The sequence below is a fragment of the Palaemon carinicauda genome, chromosome 17 (genome assembly GCF_036898095.1).
Source record: "Palaemon carinicauda isolate YSFRI2023 chromosome 17, ASM3689809v2, whole genome shotgun sequence".
In the NCBI taxonomy this organism is placed as follows: Eukaryota; Metazoa; Arthropoda; class Malacostraca; order Decapoda; family Palaemonidae; genus Palaemon; species Palaemon carinicauda.
In genome coordinates this window covers 60,091,238-60,106,211 of record NC_090741.1, presented here as the reverse complement: position 1 = coordinate 60,106,211, position 14,974 = coordinate 60,091,238, and the positions used below count along the sequence as shown (strand labels likewise).

Genomic DNA, 14,974 nt, shown 5'->3' with positions numbered 1-14,974 from the left:
CCAGGTCGTATGTCGATGGCTGCCATTCCGGCACTTACTCAATTTTGAGATCGAGTAATGCTGTACAATGAAATGAGTTTTTGACTGTTCAGGTTAAGTAGAGCAAGGTCATTAATTTTTATATTTTTTTGTCAGTGCGACTGAAAGCAATTTCATTGTGGATAAAGCAGTTTATAATTACAATGCTTTTTAAAATATGAAAAGCATGGTTTTTCATATCAAAATATCGTATCACTATAGTAGTGAAATTTATTTTTAAGTATCCTTTCCAATTACTAATGTATTATTGAAATACAAAATCATTTGAGTGGGAATTTTTTTTAATAAGTATTATCCTTTTCAGTTGCTGATTCACCAGGGGGCGTAGCTTACGAGCGTGAAGTAATACCACCAGACTGGGTTCTGGATTACTGGCACCCAATGGAAAAAGCTGCTTATCCCGAGTATTTTACCCGCCGTGAACAGCGTAAGAAGGAATACGTAGAATGGTGGGAAAAGACCTATGGCAAGCCAAGTGAAGCCTCTCATTGATGGTAGACTTCATTAATGGTGTTGGGTGTGCTATTGTATTTTGTATATAAACACTTTTTGAACATTTCTGTTTAATGTAGATGAAAAACTTAAATTCTGTATGAATTATTGCAAATATACTGGAATATGAATTGATTCATTCTTTAGAAATTAAAGTAATTTAATAATTTCTCCTTTTAATTGCAGTAAATGAAAACCATTTTATAATTCATAACTAACTTTGAAAAACAAGATTTATGCAAAGAAATTGTACTGATTGTATACAAAGGAAAGAAACTAAACAGTTCTTTAAATTGAGAGACCGAAGTTTATTTGTTCTTGCAGTAAACAAAATATCATCGTTTAATATGTCTCCAATGAAGCCAGAGCAGCTTTTCAAACTGTTAATGAGGTGACTTTAGATTCTGGCGGTTGTAGGATAAGCTCCGCCCACTTGCTAGCCAGAGCCACCTTCATTTGACTTCGCCCACTGCTAGGTTCTGCCTCATAATCTGGCTGTTTTAACCTTTTCTATTAGATTGAATAATGTGCTGGTAGAGGGATATTAATAGAAGACTAGGATATTCATCGTTTCATGATAACTAGATGCGAGACAGTGTTCTGTGTTACCGTTATCCAATGAACTCGTTCCAATCCGGGGCCCGATGTCTGTTGCTGTTCTATCCCTCACTTATTTGGTATGATCAACAACATTAACCTGTGGAACTAGTTTTCCTTGCACATCATTGGTGCTGTGTTGGAGGAAGGATTTCTGCTTGCCACCAGAGTTTGAAGGGAAGGGACTCCAACTTCCTTCAACGTCTCTCCCTGTTCGTGGAAAGGCACCAAGGATATTTCACCTATTTGTAATGCTTAGAGGCCCTGTGGGCTCTTCTCTGGAAGCATCGTCATCATGCTTGACAATACAATGGAAAACTAACAAACTTCCTCCTCTACAACTCGTATAACAACAACAAATAGAAGATGTCATTGAAGAAGTCTAGGAACTTCTGTGTGACTCCTACTACTTCTCTTCCTATGAGAAGGATGGTGGGAGTACCAAGAACCTTTTTTCTAGTTCAAATATGGAGAGTTGTCCATAGTTGGAAGAAACATCAGTGTGCACAACTCTAGGGAGATGTCTGTGTACTCTGCATTGATCTCATACCAGAAGGAGGAATCGCAGAATTATCCCAGAATGGGGAAAAACATCGGTACACAAAACTGTTCTTAACCAACTTCCTTCATGTTCCTGGGAAGCATTGCATGCTTTAACAATCCCTCACTAGGAGGGCTTTGTGCTAAGACTACCCCCTTACCTGGGAGATGTATTATAAAATGCTGCTTCTGCTAGGACTTGGGACAAGCACTATCAGTATTGACTAAAGTGCCGCCCTTCTTCTCCATTTCTTTGATGATTGACCGATCTTTCTTCTCTTCAGTAGGGAAAGAGTATCGGGGGATGCCGATAACCATCTCACACGCCCTGTTCTTGCTATTTGTGTTTGTTCTTGTGGCAAGGAAAAACCTGTTGAAAAATTATCCCACAGCTGGATGAAATGTCAGCAACATCATCTCTTGGTCACTTGAACAATGCACTCGGAAGTCTTATGAGACTATTGTCCAGTCCTGTCAGTCACCTCTTCCTGACATAGTTCAAAGTGGGAACGGCAAATTTACAGTGCCAAGAAGAATTCACGCTTTTAGTGGACCTGAAGGATCCATCCTTCGATACTACAGAAAGTACCTCCTTTTCATCTTTGGGACAGTATATTCTAGTTGGAAACCGAGAGCTTTGTAATGTGTACCTTCCCTTCCCCTGGCCGTTCATGCTCTCATCTTCGTCCAACACGAATTAAATTTACAAACTTATCCTGTCTCCCTCCAATCTCAGAATTTTTTCAGTCTCTTTGTCAAGCAGAGGATAGTTTACCAGAATATACTTAAGGCCACCCTGTATACTATACTGGAGGTTCTAACATGACTGCCTACCAGTTCCCTACCCTAACACCTGTGATACCTACATGCTCAGGTAGTTAGGAGGTTGAAAAGAGGCATCGCTTGTGCTCCTCCACAGGATCAAAGTGCTTTGGCATTTCCCAGATTAGTATATTGGCAATTTTGGTTATATAGACTTCCACCCTCCATTGGAGGAGTTCCCTAATATAGAATAATGGTTTGTATTCGTGTAGGAACAAATCACTAGAAAAATAATTCAAAATGCTTCCCATGTCAACCAATCACTGATTCAAAGATAGGGTTCCTCTACCTGGTGACTTGGTGCTACACTACACCTGCCATCAGCCAGAACTACCTTGTTAAAAGTTCTCGTTTCAGGTTTGCTGAAGTCAAGTCCTACTATTATAGGAGTCGTAAAGGACTTTTAAAACTTCATGACATCAAATGCTGTATATGGAAACATGACAAGGGAATGTCTCTATGTAAACCTCTCACAGTAAAAAAAAAATTGAAAATACACGGTACTGTACTTTGTATTAAACTGCATAAATGCACAAATGTCAAATGTCCTGAAATCATAATTACTGGTTACAGATCTCATTTTCATTGAAAATAATCCGTTTAGCATTGAAATGCAACAAGAAAAGTGTTGAAAGAAGACAGCCAAAAACAAGGTTGGACTGGTGTGAAAAATTAATATTAATATGAATAACCACAAAAATTAGAACTTGATACCCCGAGAAAAGGTAATCCTAAAAATGCACTTGAGGCTCTATAAGCAATTTTTTGGTTTATTGACAAAATTATCAAAATTTTATTACACAGCATATTACAAATCAATTTATCATTGTATGGAGAAACAAATTTGGTTTTGGAGACATTTAGTAAAGTCATTACAGAACTAAATATGATGACTAGGAGAAGTATCAACATACAGCTACAATATGGTGTATGGTCTGGCTAGGTATATTTATTCAAAATATATATAAATATATATATTATATACAGCAATGTATAACATGCACATTCATACAAAATATCTAATGTACCTTGTATCACACATTTTCCATAAACTATAATTTACAAGTACATAATACTCCAGTTCACCTTAATATAGATAATCTCTGTGGACATAAAATTCTTGTAAGTAAAAGTTAACATATAGTATATATAATTAGTAGGGTAAAATACTGGCTACCTTTAATGCAGTTTCTTTCTATGAGACAAGGTAGTGATGGACCATTCTTGGTTCAAGATTCTTGATGAACCTTCTTGATTAATGTACAAAGTTTAATATCAAGTTCAGGACAGATTGTACCATCCCTGAACAGGAAACCAAATAAAGGTCAGTTTTATTAGTAGTTCAGATCTGATATTATACAAGCCCTTTCATAACAATGCCACCACTTTGAAAAAAAAAATGATTATACAGTTCATGAATGCCATTATTTCTTATGAAGGGACATTATGTAATTTTTTTATATCAATACAGAATTGAGCTTCCAACCAGCAAATACAGAGTACTGTATGCTTAAGTCCCTCTATATCTGCAAAGGTTACATCAGTTCTCTACAATTCTTATAGAAAATGCAGGATTAGTAACTAATATCAATAACATAAAGATTAAGAAAACATCTTGATGTTTTCTTGTAAATCAAGTGCTGCCGTGAGAATAAGTATACAAAAAAAATTAAGATTATAAACATATTAATCATGAAAAGCAGAAGTCATAGCAATAACAGACATTGGTAACAAGGATTTTGCTGGTTCAATACATAAAATTCACAAACCTGTGTACAGTAATAAAAGGATTCTTTCAATACCTCAGTCATTAAACTGTTTGATTAATTTTCTCTTGAGTACAGACACAGTTTTCAAATTCTCACCGATTTGTATGGCCCAGATTTCATGTCCATCCGCACTAAAATTGAGCAAGAATGTATTACGTTTTAACTTTCTTTGGCAACGAATTTTATACATTCGTACAGTTCACCTGCAAATAGCATTAGGTAGTACAAAGTGTTTGATATACATTACTTTTGGGAATTATATAAGGAAAACTGAAGCACTATCATAACTTAATCACTGGAAAAACGAGACCCTTTTCTGTTTGTGTAAGAGCTTGACACAGTTGTTAAAAATCTACGCTTGGCAAGAACTACTGTCATTTATCAGCAGAGGCGAACGGAACTGAAGATTTTAAGAAACTTGATATATGTCAGGTTCCTAGTTCATCTGATCACTGGTTTATTGTGGTTATACTGCTCATTTGCTTCTCAAGGTCAGGTATTCATCATTACAGTAATTAGCTTCCCTTACAAAAGTTAAATCTTTGTTTCTGAGAACACACACCTAGGTTTTAAATAGCTTTCATAAAGTAATTTACCATATTTGAATACCTGATCTTCATGCCTCAAGTAAAGGATCAATTCCATTCTTAAAATAAATGGGCAGCATAATCACAAAAAATTATTTTCGTCAAGCAGGATCAACTAAAATTCATACTGTATTGTGTCATTTGCTAAAACAAAGGTTTAGTTATTAAAAAAAGACCAGATAAAAGGAACATGATTGCAGCTGAAAAATGTTATTTTTATTAATAAAATAAATTTTTGAATATACTTACCCGATAATCATGTAGCTGTCAACTCCGTTGCCCGACAGAATTCTATGGAGGGATACGCCAGCTATCACAATACTAGAAGGGGGTGTACTTACCAGCGCCACCTGTGGCCAGGTACTCAATCATTTGTTGTTGACACCTCCTCAATTATTCCTCGGTCCACTGGTTCTCTCTGGGGAGGAAAGGGAGGGTCGATTAAATCATGATTATCGGGTAAGTATATTCAAAAATTTATTTTATTAATAAAAATAACATTTTTCAATATTAAACTTACCCGATAATCATGTAGCTGATTCACACCCAGGGAGGTGGGTGAAAACCAGTGTACATGATTAAAGGATAGCTAAGTATCCCAAATTTCATATAACAGTTATCTCAAATAACAATGAAATAATAAGTACCTGGTAAGGAAGTCGAATAGAACCGTTACTCTGCCTTTTATTTAAAGTTCGTCTTCCTTACTGAGCGCAGCGTTCCTCTTGGAGGCTGAATCAACCCAAAGGTGCCAAAGTACAAGGGGTTGCAACCCTACTAAAGGACCTCTACCAAACCTTTAACCCAGGCGCTTCTCAAGAATGAATAGACCACCCGCCAAATCCAAGGATGCGGAAGGCTTCTTAGCCTACCGTAACAACCATAAAAACAACAATAAAAGTATTCAAGAGAAAGGTTAAAAAGGTTATGGGATTAAGGGAATGTAGTGGCTGAGCCCTCACCTACTACTGCACTCGCTGCTACGAATGGTCCCAGGGTGTAGCAGTTCTCGTAAAGAGACTGGACATCTTTCAGATAAAATGATGCAAACACTGACTTGCTCCTCCAATAGGTTGCATCCATAATGCTCTGCAGAGAACGGTTTTTATTAAAGGCCAACGAAGTAGCCACAGCTCTTACTTCGTGGGTCCTTACCTTCAGCAATGCAAGGTCTTCCTCCTTTAAGTGAGAATGTGCTTCTCTGATCAGAAGCCTTATATAGTACGAAAGCCCATTCTTGGACATGGGTCTCGAGGGTTTCTTGATGGCACACCATAAGGCTTCTGACTGTCCTCGAATAGGTTTAGACCTCTTCAGATAATATTTGAGAGCTCTGACAGGGCAAAGAACTCTCTCTAGTTCGTTACCTACCATGTTGGAGAGGCTAGGTATTTCGAACGATCTAGGCCAAGGACGTGAAGGAAGCTCGTTCTTTGCTAGGAATCCAAGCTGAAAAGAACATGTAGCTGATTCGGTTGTGAAACCAATGTTCTTGCTGAAGGCATGAACCTCACTGACTCTCTTAGCTGTTGCAAGGCAAACGAGAAAAGCAGTCTTGAGGGTAAGATCCTTGAAGGAAGCTGACTGGAGAGGTTCGAACCTAGATGTCATAAGGAACCTTAAGACTACGTCTAGATTCCAGCCTGGAGTGGAAAGACGACGTTCTTTAGACGTCTCAAAAGACTTGAGAATGTCTTGAAGGTCCTTGTTGGAAGACAGGTCCAAACCCCTGTGGCGGAGGACTGAGGCCAACATGCTCCTATACCCTTTAATCGTAGGTGTTGAAAGGGATCTCTCATTCCTAAGATGAAGAAGGAAGTCAGCTATTTGGATCACAGAGGTATTGGTAGAGGATATTGAATTGGCTCTACACCAGCTTCGGAAGACCTCCCACTTAGACTGGTAGACTCTACGAGTGGAAATTCTTCTAGCTCTGGCAATCGCACTGGCTGCCTCCTTCGAAAAGCCTCTAGCTCTAGCGAATCTTTCGACAGTCTGAAGGCAGTCAGTCGAAGAGCGTGGAGGTTTGGGTGCAACCTGTCTACGTGTGGTTGACGTAGAAGGTCCACTCTTAGAGGTAGAGTCCTGGGGAAGTCGACTAGCCATTGAAGTACCTCTGTGTACCATTCTCTTGCAGGCCAAAGGGGAGCAACCAGCGTCAGCCGTGTCCCTTCGTGCGAGACGAATTTCTGCAGAACTTTGTTTATACTGTAATCTTGAACGGAGGGAATGCGTACAGGTCGAGATGGGACCAGTTCAGAAGAAAAGCATCCACATGAACCGCTGCAGGGTCTGGAACAGGGGAACAATAAAGCGGAAGTCTCTTGGTGATGGAGGTGGCAAACAGATCTATGGTAGGTTGACCCCACAAGGTCCAAAGTCTGCTGCACACACTCTTGTGGAGGGTCCATTCCGTGGGAATGACCTGATTCCTTCTGCTGAGGCGATCCGCTGAAACATTCATATCGCCCTGGATGAACCTCGTGACCAGTGTGAGGTTTAGACCTCTTGACCAAATGAGGAGGTCCCTTGCGATCTCGTAAAGGCTCCTCGAATGGGTCCCTCCTTGCTTGGAGATGTAAGCCAAGGCTGTGGTGTTGTCTGAATTCACCTCCACCACTTTGCCTAGCAGGAGGGACTTGAAGTTCAACAGGGCAAGATGAACTGCTAACAGTTCCTTGCAGTTGATGTGGAGTAATCCTTGTTCCTTGTTCCATACTCCTGAGCATTCCCGTCCGTCCAAGGTCGCACCCCAGCCCGAGTCCGATGCATCCGAGAAGAGATGAAGATGGGGGGTCTGGATGGCCAATGATAGACCCTCCTTGAGAAGGAGATTGTGCTTCCACCACCGGAGAGTGGTCTTCATCTCTTGGTTGATAGGGATAGAGACTGCTTCTAGAGTCGAGCCCTTGTCCCAATGAGCTGCAAGATGGAATTGAAGAGGGCGGAGGTGGAGTCTCCCTAGCTCGACAAACAGGGCTAGAGATGAGAGGGTCCCTGTGAGACTCATCCACTGTCTCACTGAGCAATTGCTCCTCTTCAGCATGCTCATGATGCACTCTAGGGCTTGGTTTATCCTGGGGGCCGATGGAAAAGCCCGAAAATCCCGACTCTGAATCTCCATTCCCAGGTACACAATGGATTGGGAGGGAATGAGTTGAGATTTCTCTATATTGACTAATAGGCCTAGGTCTCTGATTAGATCTAAAGTCCAAGAGAGGTTCTCCAGACAACGACGACTCGTGGAGGCTCTCAACAGCCAGTCGTCTAGGTAGAGGGAGGCTCTGATGTTCGATAAGTGCAGGAATTTCGCTACATTCCTCATCAGATGAGTAAAGACCATAGGAGCTGTGCTTAGGCCAAAACACAGGGCTTGGAACTGATAGACAACCTTTCCGAAAACGAATCTCAGGAAAGGTTGGGAGTCTGGATGAATGGGAACGTGAAAGTATGCATCTTTCAAGTCCAACGAGACCATCCAGTCCTCCTGTCTGACCGCTGCTAAGACCGACTTGGTCGTCTCCATTGTGAACGTCTGCTTGGTGACATACTCGTTGAGAGAGCTGACGTCCAGCACCGGTCTCCAACCTCCTGTCTTTTTGGCTACAAGAAAGAGACGGTTGTAGAAGCCCGGGGATTGATGGTCCCGGACTATAACCACTGCCTTCTTCTGCACAAGTAGCGACACCTCCTGTTGCAATGCTAGCCTCTTGTCCTCTTCTTTGTAGTTGGGAGAGAGGTTGATGGGCGATGTGGTCAGAGGCGGTTTGAGGCAGAATGGAATCCTGTAACCGTACCTCAGCCAACTGACAGACTGTGCGTCTGCACCTCTCTTCTCCCAGGCTTGCCAGAAGATCTTGAGTCTGGCTCCTACTGTTGTCTGGAGAATCTGAGAGTCAGTGCTTTCCCTTAGATGTCCTGGGTCCTTTCCTAGACTTGCCCCTGTGAGAGTCTGGACGGGAGCTTCCTCGGCTGGGGGCTCTACCACGAAAGGGCGGTATGAACCTAGTGGCCGGGGTATCAGCCACTGGGGAGCGATAAGTCTTGGGGACAGAGGTGGTAACCTTAGACTTACGAGCCGATGAGGCTACAAGATCGTGCATGTCCTTCTGTATCAGGGCAGCCGACAAGTCCTTAACTAGCTCCTCGGGAAAGAGGAACTTTGAGAGTGGAGCAAAAAGGAGCTGTGACCGCTGGCACGGTGTAATGCTGGCTGAGAGGAAGGTACACAGTTGTTCCCTTTTCTTCAACACCCCTGATACAAATAATGACGCTAGCTCACCCGATCCATCCCTGATAGCCTTATCCATGCAGGACATAATTAGCATGGCAGAGTCTTTGTCCGCAGGAGATGTTTTCTTGCTGAGGGCTCCCAGGCACCAGTCGAGAAAGTTGAACATTTCGAAAGCTCTGAACAACCCTTTCAGAAGATGATCCAGGTCTGAGAAGGTCCAACAAACCTTCGAGCGTCTCATCGCAGTCCTCCTAGGCGAGTCCACCAGACTTGAGAAGTCAGCCTGGGCAGAGGCAGGTACTCCCAAGCCTGGTGCTTCCCCTGTGGCATACCAAACGCAACCTTTCGAAGCGAGCTTCGTTGGAGGGAACATGAAGGAAGTCTTGCCCAGGTGTTGTTTAGACTGAAGCCACTCCCCTAAGATCCTTAAAGCCCTCTTGGAGGATCTAGCTAGGACAAGCTTAGTATAGTTCGACTTAGCTTGTTGTACGCCTAGCGAAAACTCAGATGGAGGAGAGCGGGGAACAGCAGAGACGAAGTGGTCAGGGTAAAGCTCCCTGAGTAGAGCCAGGACCTTTCGAAAATCAAAAGACAATGGAGAAAGCTTAGACTCCTCCACGTCTGATGAGGGATCAAGGTGTGCCTCCTCATCATCCGACACTTCATCAGCAGAGGGTAGCGAAGCAATAGGACCAGAATGCTGAACCGCAGAGTCAGAACGGGTAGGAACAATAACAGAGGTTTCCTCATCTTGAGGGAAAACCTGAGGCTCAGACTGCATAGGCTGAACAACAGACGGAGCAGAAGGCAGGAGCATGGGTGAAGGAGGTTGACTCCTAGCAAGAGTTGAACCCAAGGATTGCACAAGCTGAGCGGAGGACGGAGGCGGAGTAGTCCGTTCCTGTTCCTGTGAGAAGAGTGGAGCATGAGAAGGTTGAGGCTGCGCAGAACAAGGTAAAGTTCTCGCAAGCTGAGGCTCCTGAGGTGCAAGTCCATGGTGTAGAGGAGCTTGCCTAGATGAGGGTTGAGCTCGCTGCAGCGATGGTTGAGCAGACAGACTCACGGAGGGGAGAGGTTGTTGTACCCCAACCGAGAGTTGCACCACTGGTGGAGCAGCAAGGGGAGGAGGAGGAAGAGTGGAATAACTCTCCTGATCCCAAAGCAAGGGTTGCTTTAAAGAAGGCTGAGGCTGAACAACACTGTGAACAGCAAACTCCGAAAGTGGCTCAACATCGTACGCCTGGCAGATGGTGCTGCGACCAGGCGGAGCAGGTGCAGGCTGGGCGAGCACAGGCGGAGCAGGTGCAGGCTGGGCGAGCACAGGCGGTGCGAGAACAGGTGGAGGGAGTGTAGGCGGAGGAGGAGGTGCAACACTCTCAGCCCGACACTCACGCATCAAGTCCGAAAGCTGAGCTTGCATGGACTGAAGCAGGGTCCACTTGGGGTCGGCAGAAACGATAACAGACTGAGGTAAAGTCACAGTCGGGGTCTGTATAGGCAGAACCTTACTCCTCTTGGGCGGAGTACAGTCGACCGATGACTGAGGCGAGTCGGAGCTGAGCCAATGACTACAACCTGGCTGAGCACTCGCTGACTGAACTCTACGTTTAAGCGGTCTCGAGACCTGAGACCAACGTTTCTTCCCTGCATGAAGATCAGCGGACGAGAAGACGGGCTCAATCGTCTGCAGGTGGGAGTGACGGTCTAAGGAAGACACGCCCGCAACCACCGAGGATAATTCTGTGCGCCTAACAAGGCCTGTCGAACCCTTAAGCCCTTCGACATTGCTTCTCCCCTGGGCATGGGAGCTTGCAAGAGGTCCCGGACTGGGAGGACGACTGGCTCGCACAGAAAAATCCTCACGCACCACACTGGCACCACTAGCACTTGGCACTGCACAGACACTAGCACTCGTCACAGCACTGGCACTATTTCCACCCACTGCACTCTTGACCTTCAGTTCTTTAACCTCGGCCATCAGAGACTTATGGTCACTTACCACTGATTCTACTTTATCTCCTAAAGCCTGAATAGCACGCAAAACAGTTGACATATCAGGCGGAGGGCACACAGTAGGTTCGGGGGTAGCCACTACAGGGGTAGGAAAAGGTAGGGGATCATGAGGTGAGGAAAACATAGAAGAGTGAGAAGAACTTCTCCTAACTCTAGTTCTCTCTAACTTGGATGAATATTTTAAAAGACGTACAAAATCCAATTCCGAAAGTCCGGCGCACTCCTCACACCGATTTTCTAATAGACAGGGCCTGTCCCTACAGTCAGAACAAGCGGTGTGAGGATCTACCGAGGCCTTCGGAATACGCCTATTGCAAGACCTACATCGTCTATGGGAGGGAGCTTGCGAAACGTCAGACATCTTGTTTCAAAGAGTAAGTCAAAGGGTGATCCAAAAAACAAGCAAAAATTCATTAACCGTTAATCAGTATTTATATAAAAGCTATCTAGCTAATATAAAGAGGATTCCAGTATGCGACAGCCGTTAATCTAAGAGAATACTTCACCAAATATCCATGAATAGACTCGAAGACCATGAGCGTATCCCAGAACGTCTAGCCGGAAGCACGACAGAGGAATAATTGAGGAGGTGTCAACAACAAATGATTGAGTACCTGGCCACAGGTGGCGCTGGTAAGTACACCCCCTTCTAGTATTGTGATAGCTGGCGTATCCCTCCATAGAATTCTGTCGGGCAACGGAGTTGACAGCTACATGATTATCGGGTAAGTTTAATATTGAAAAAAAATTATTATGTAATGTTGGGTAGGATACATAAATTTTGAGTTACAGGAGAGCGTTTGAATAGTGAAGACTTAAAATTATAATGAATATCTAGTTTTTCACGAGTAATGTTTTATTCTTGGGAAATGCTGTTGCCTTTTATAGTATTTCATGAATGTTAGATATATTTTACTATACAGTACTACATCATACACTACAATAGATGCAATCTAATAAATTAATGACAACCAGTTAAACATTCCCAATAACTATCAATATGATTTCTTGTCAACTTGAATAAAATTAATCAGTATTGGAACAATGTCATACGTATAGATGGCTTTTGGATGTTAATACATTAAATTAATTGTAGTACAGTATTCTCGTTATTCATATGGGCTTAATTTTTGTATATATTTACTTCCATGTTTAATTCTGCAAATCTTTTATTAAGCTATTTCCTAGTCAAGAAAAGTGAAAAATATAGCTGTACTTAGAAGAAACTTCCTATATCTATATTCTATGAAACTTATCGCATAATGACTGAAAATTTTACTTATTGTTTTTACAGATTCTTAACACTATTAAGTGATGTCTTTTGATCATAAAGACTTGAAAAAAGACTTGTTTTTACAATATTTTTTAGTCATCATGACCAAGACACCACCAATTACCAAAATTGCAGATACGGAGGGATTTAGTCTTTTACCCTGTATGTACAACATAAATGTGTTGGACATTGCATGTATTAAGTGGTGTGGAGCATAAGAATTGTGGAATCATACATACATATACAGTATAATAATTCCATCAAAACAAACTACAATTACTTATATCTGATTAACACCGAAGATGTTAAACAAACAATGAAAGCATTGGCAATGTGTGCAAACAGCCAAAGACACTGCTACAAACATCCCATTAGCAAAATTAAACAAGTGTACGATGATAAATACATAGTGTAATCATAACAGCTGACTACTCAGAAAAGCTGCGAATATCAATATGAAAAAAAAAAAGAGTACAAATGCGATAGCAAAAGCTTTAAGGGTGTAATGATAGCTGTCAAAAAAACTAAAGAAGGTACAAACGGCTAAGGTCCTGGATAGTTATATCTCGAATAATAAAGAATTTATTTCACTGAAATGTTGCTTAAATTCAAATTTACATAAATCATTCAATAATGCCATACTTTTCATCAATTCGAAATGTAGTTACATAAATAAATGTAGTTACATAAATATGTGACCAAGGTTATAATCATTTCCAAATTCTACAAAGTACCTCTTGTTAATAAATTTTGTGTAGTCTTTTTCAACTTACTAAGTTTCTTTTTGGTAAAGAAATATTTTTTCACATCCTTTATAATTACGATGTGTATAATTAGGAAATAGTGAACAAATCAAACTATCAACCAACTTATTGTATTAATAATAAGAGTTGCTTCCAGCAGTTATTATTATTACTTTATAGTTGATTTTTTACCTGGTTAACAAGTCAACAAGAGTTATGACTGTATATATCAACACATTTCCTTGAATTAGTTCGGATTTAATTTCTGTTAATAAAACTGTCATGATTTAAGAAATCAAATACTACAGAACGTACCAGTTCATTAGTTCAATCATGCAAAGCGAAAATCAGTACAGTATTACATACTTGAAACTTAGGGTACAGTACTAGGCTTTCCCAAACAGCTACTTTTTCAAGAGGTGGGTGAACTTAGTGCTTAAAAATCCCCTTAGCAAAACTGCTATTCTAAGAGTTAGAAAAATAAAAATTGCAACATGTACAATCAATCAGAATTGGCTAGAAGTTCCCACTAATTACCAGCAGTTGTCAAAAGCAATTGTAACATCTACAACTCATTTCAGATTACGTTTCAAAGTTTTATTCAGCGGGGATTTCTTTCATCCTTTATCAAGTCATCTTTTTTGGTTATACTGTATACACAAAAGGTCATGAATAGGGGTTACAGTAAATGTATTCCAGTATTTCAAGTTCCCAATTCATGACCGAATAAGTAACAGGAAAGACTTGTCCCAAAAGAAGAACATCAGCAGAAACAGGCACATTCTCTGCAAAGGAGACTGGCATAGCCTGAGCTGCTGAAGGAGGAATAAGGTCAGGTGAAATATTTGAAACCTTAATACTATTCGTTATGTTGGGGCATAAAGGAGGCTTTGACTAAACGAGATTCTAAAATATTTCCAATATTCTCAAATCTAGTTTCTAATAAACCATTAGATTCAGATCCTCTTAAGTCAGCAAGACCAAATACTTGTACCATTTGAATCTCCAAACCATTAACCTGACCTTCTTTGGAAGACGTAGCCTGAAGGGCGGGAGAAGGAATAGTTTCGAAAACTGCCCACAAAGATAACTACTTTCTTTTCTTTCATATAGCTTTCCTATCTTTTACTCTGGTTTTAGCTATACAGTATGTAAATAATCAGAAATAAGTCCTTCTGATAATGAGGGATAAAGAGAACACGGCACACCATATATGTAAGGATACAATTTAACCGACAGGAGCTCATTCACTTTTGAGTTAAGGACAACCTCTAGGCTTCTTAAATCTAGAAGACATACCTACAGTATATAATACTTTCATGGGACATGACCTAGTTTTTATTTTATTTTAGAATGAATAGTACATGAATTCTAGCTAAGTACTGAAATCATTAACTTAGATCAAAAAGCATGTTTTTAATATTGCAATACAGTATGTAACTCAAAAGTTGAAAATCAGAACCAAAAATGCCTAACATAAAAATAGCACCTTTGGAATATCTAGCTCATGTAGCTGAATAAAATCTATAATACAGCACAAATAAAGCAAGATTAATTAGATAAAAAATGGGTAATACTTCTGTGGAAAAAAAAAAAGCCAAAAGAAAAATTTCCTTTCTGAACAGTGTGAACATCTGCAACTACTTGCTATACAGTATGCACAAAATTTTATGTAGAACAGAAATAACATGAATGACACATGATAGATTTAAAGATAAATATGGTGAAATATCATCCAGGGGATCAATTTAATTATATAGATGTATAAATATAAGTAGGGAACCCAGGGCAGAAGCAAATTGGGAGAAAGAAGTGAGCTTACATGCGATGGTAAAAGACGGGACAGGAAAGAGGATTATACAGTA

The 14,974-nt window shown here is 41.0% G+C and overlaps 1 protein-coding gene across 1 annotated transcript in view; it reads left to right on the top strand.

The window, feature by feature from the left end:
- ND-B22 (NADH dehydrogenase (ubiquinone) B22 subunit) overlaps nucleotides 1–666 on the top strand; it is a 15,491-nt gene extending 14,825 nt beyond the window's left edge. Inside the window, exon 3 of the mRNA XM_068391106.1 lies at nucleotides 344–666. Coding sequence (XP_068247207.1) covers nucleotides 344–531 — 188 coding nt within the window. The 3' untranslated portion in view covers nucleotides 532–666. The remainder of the gene's footprint in view (nucleotides 1–343) is intronic.
- The last annotated feature ends 14,308 nt before the right edge of the window (nucleotides 667–14,974 follow it).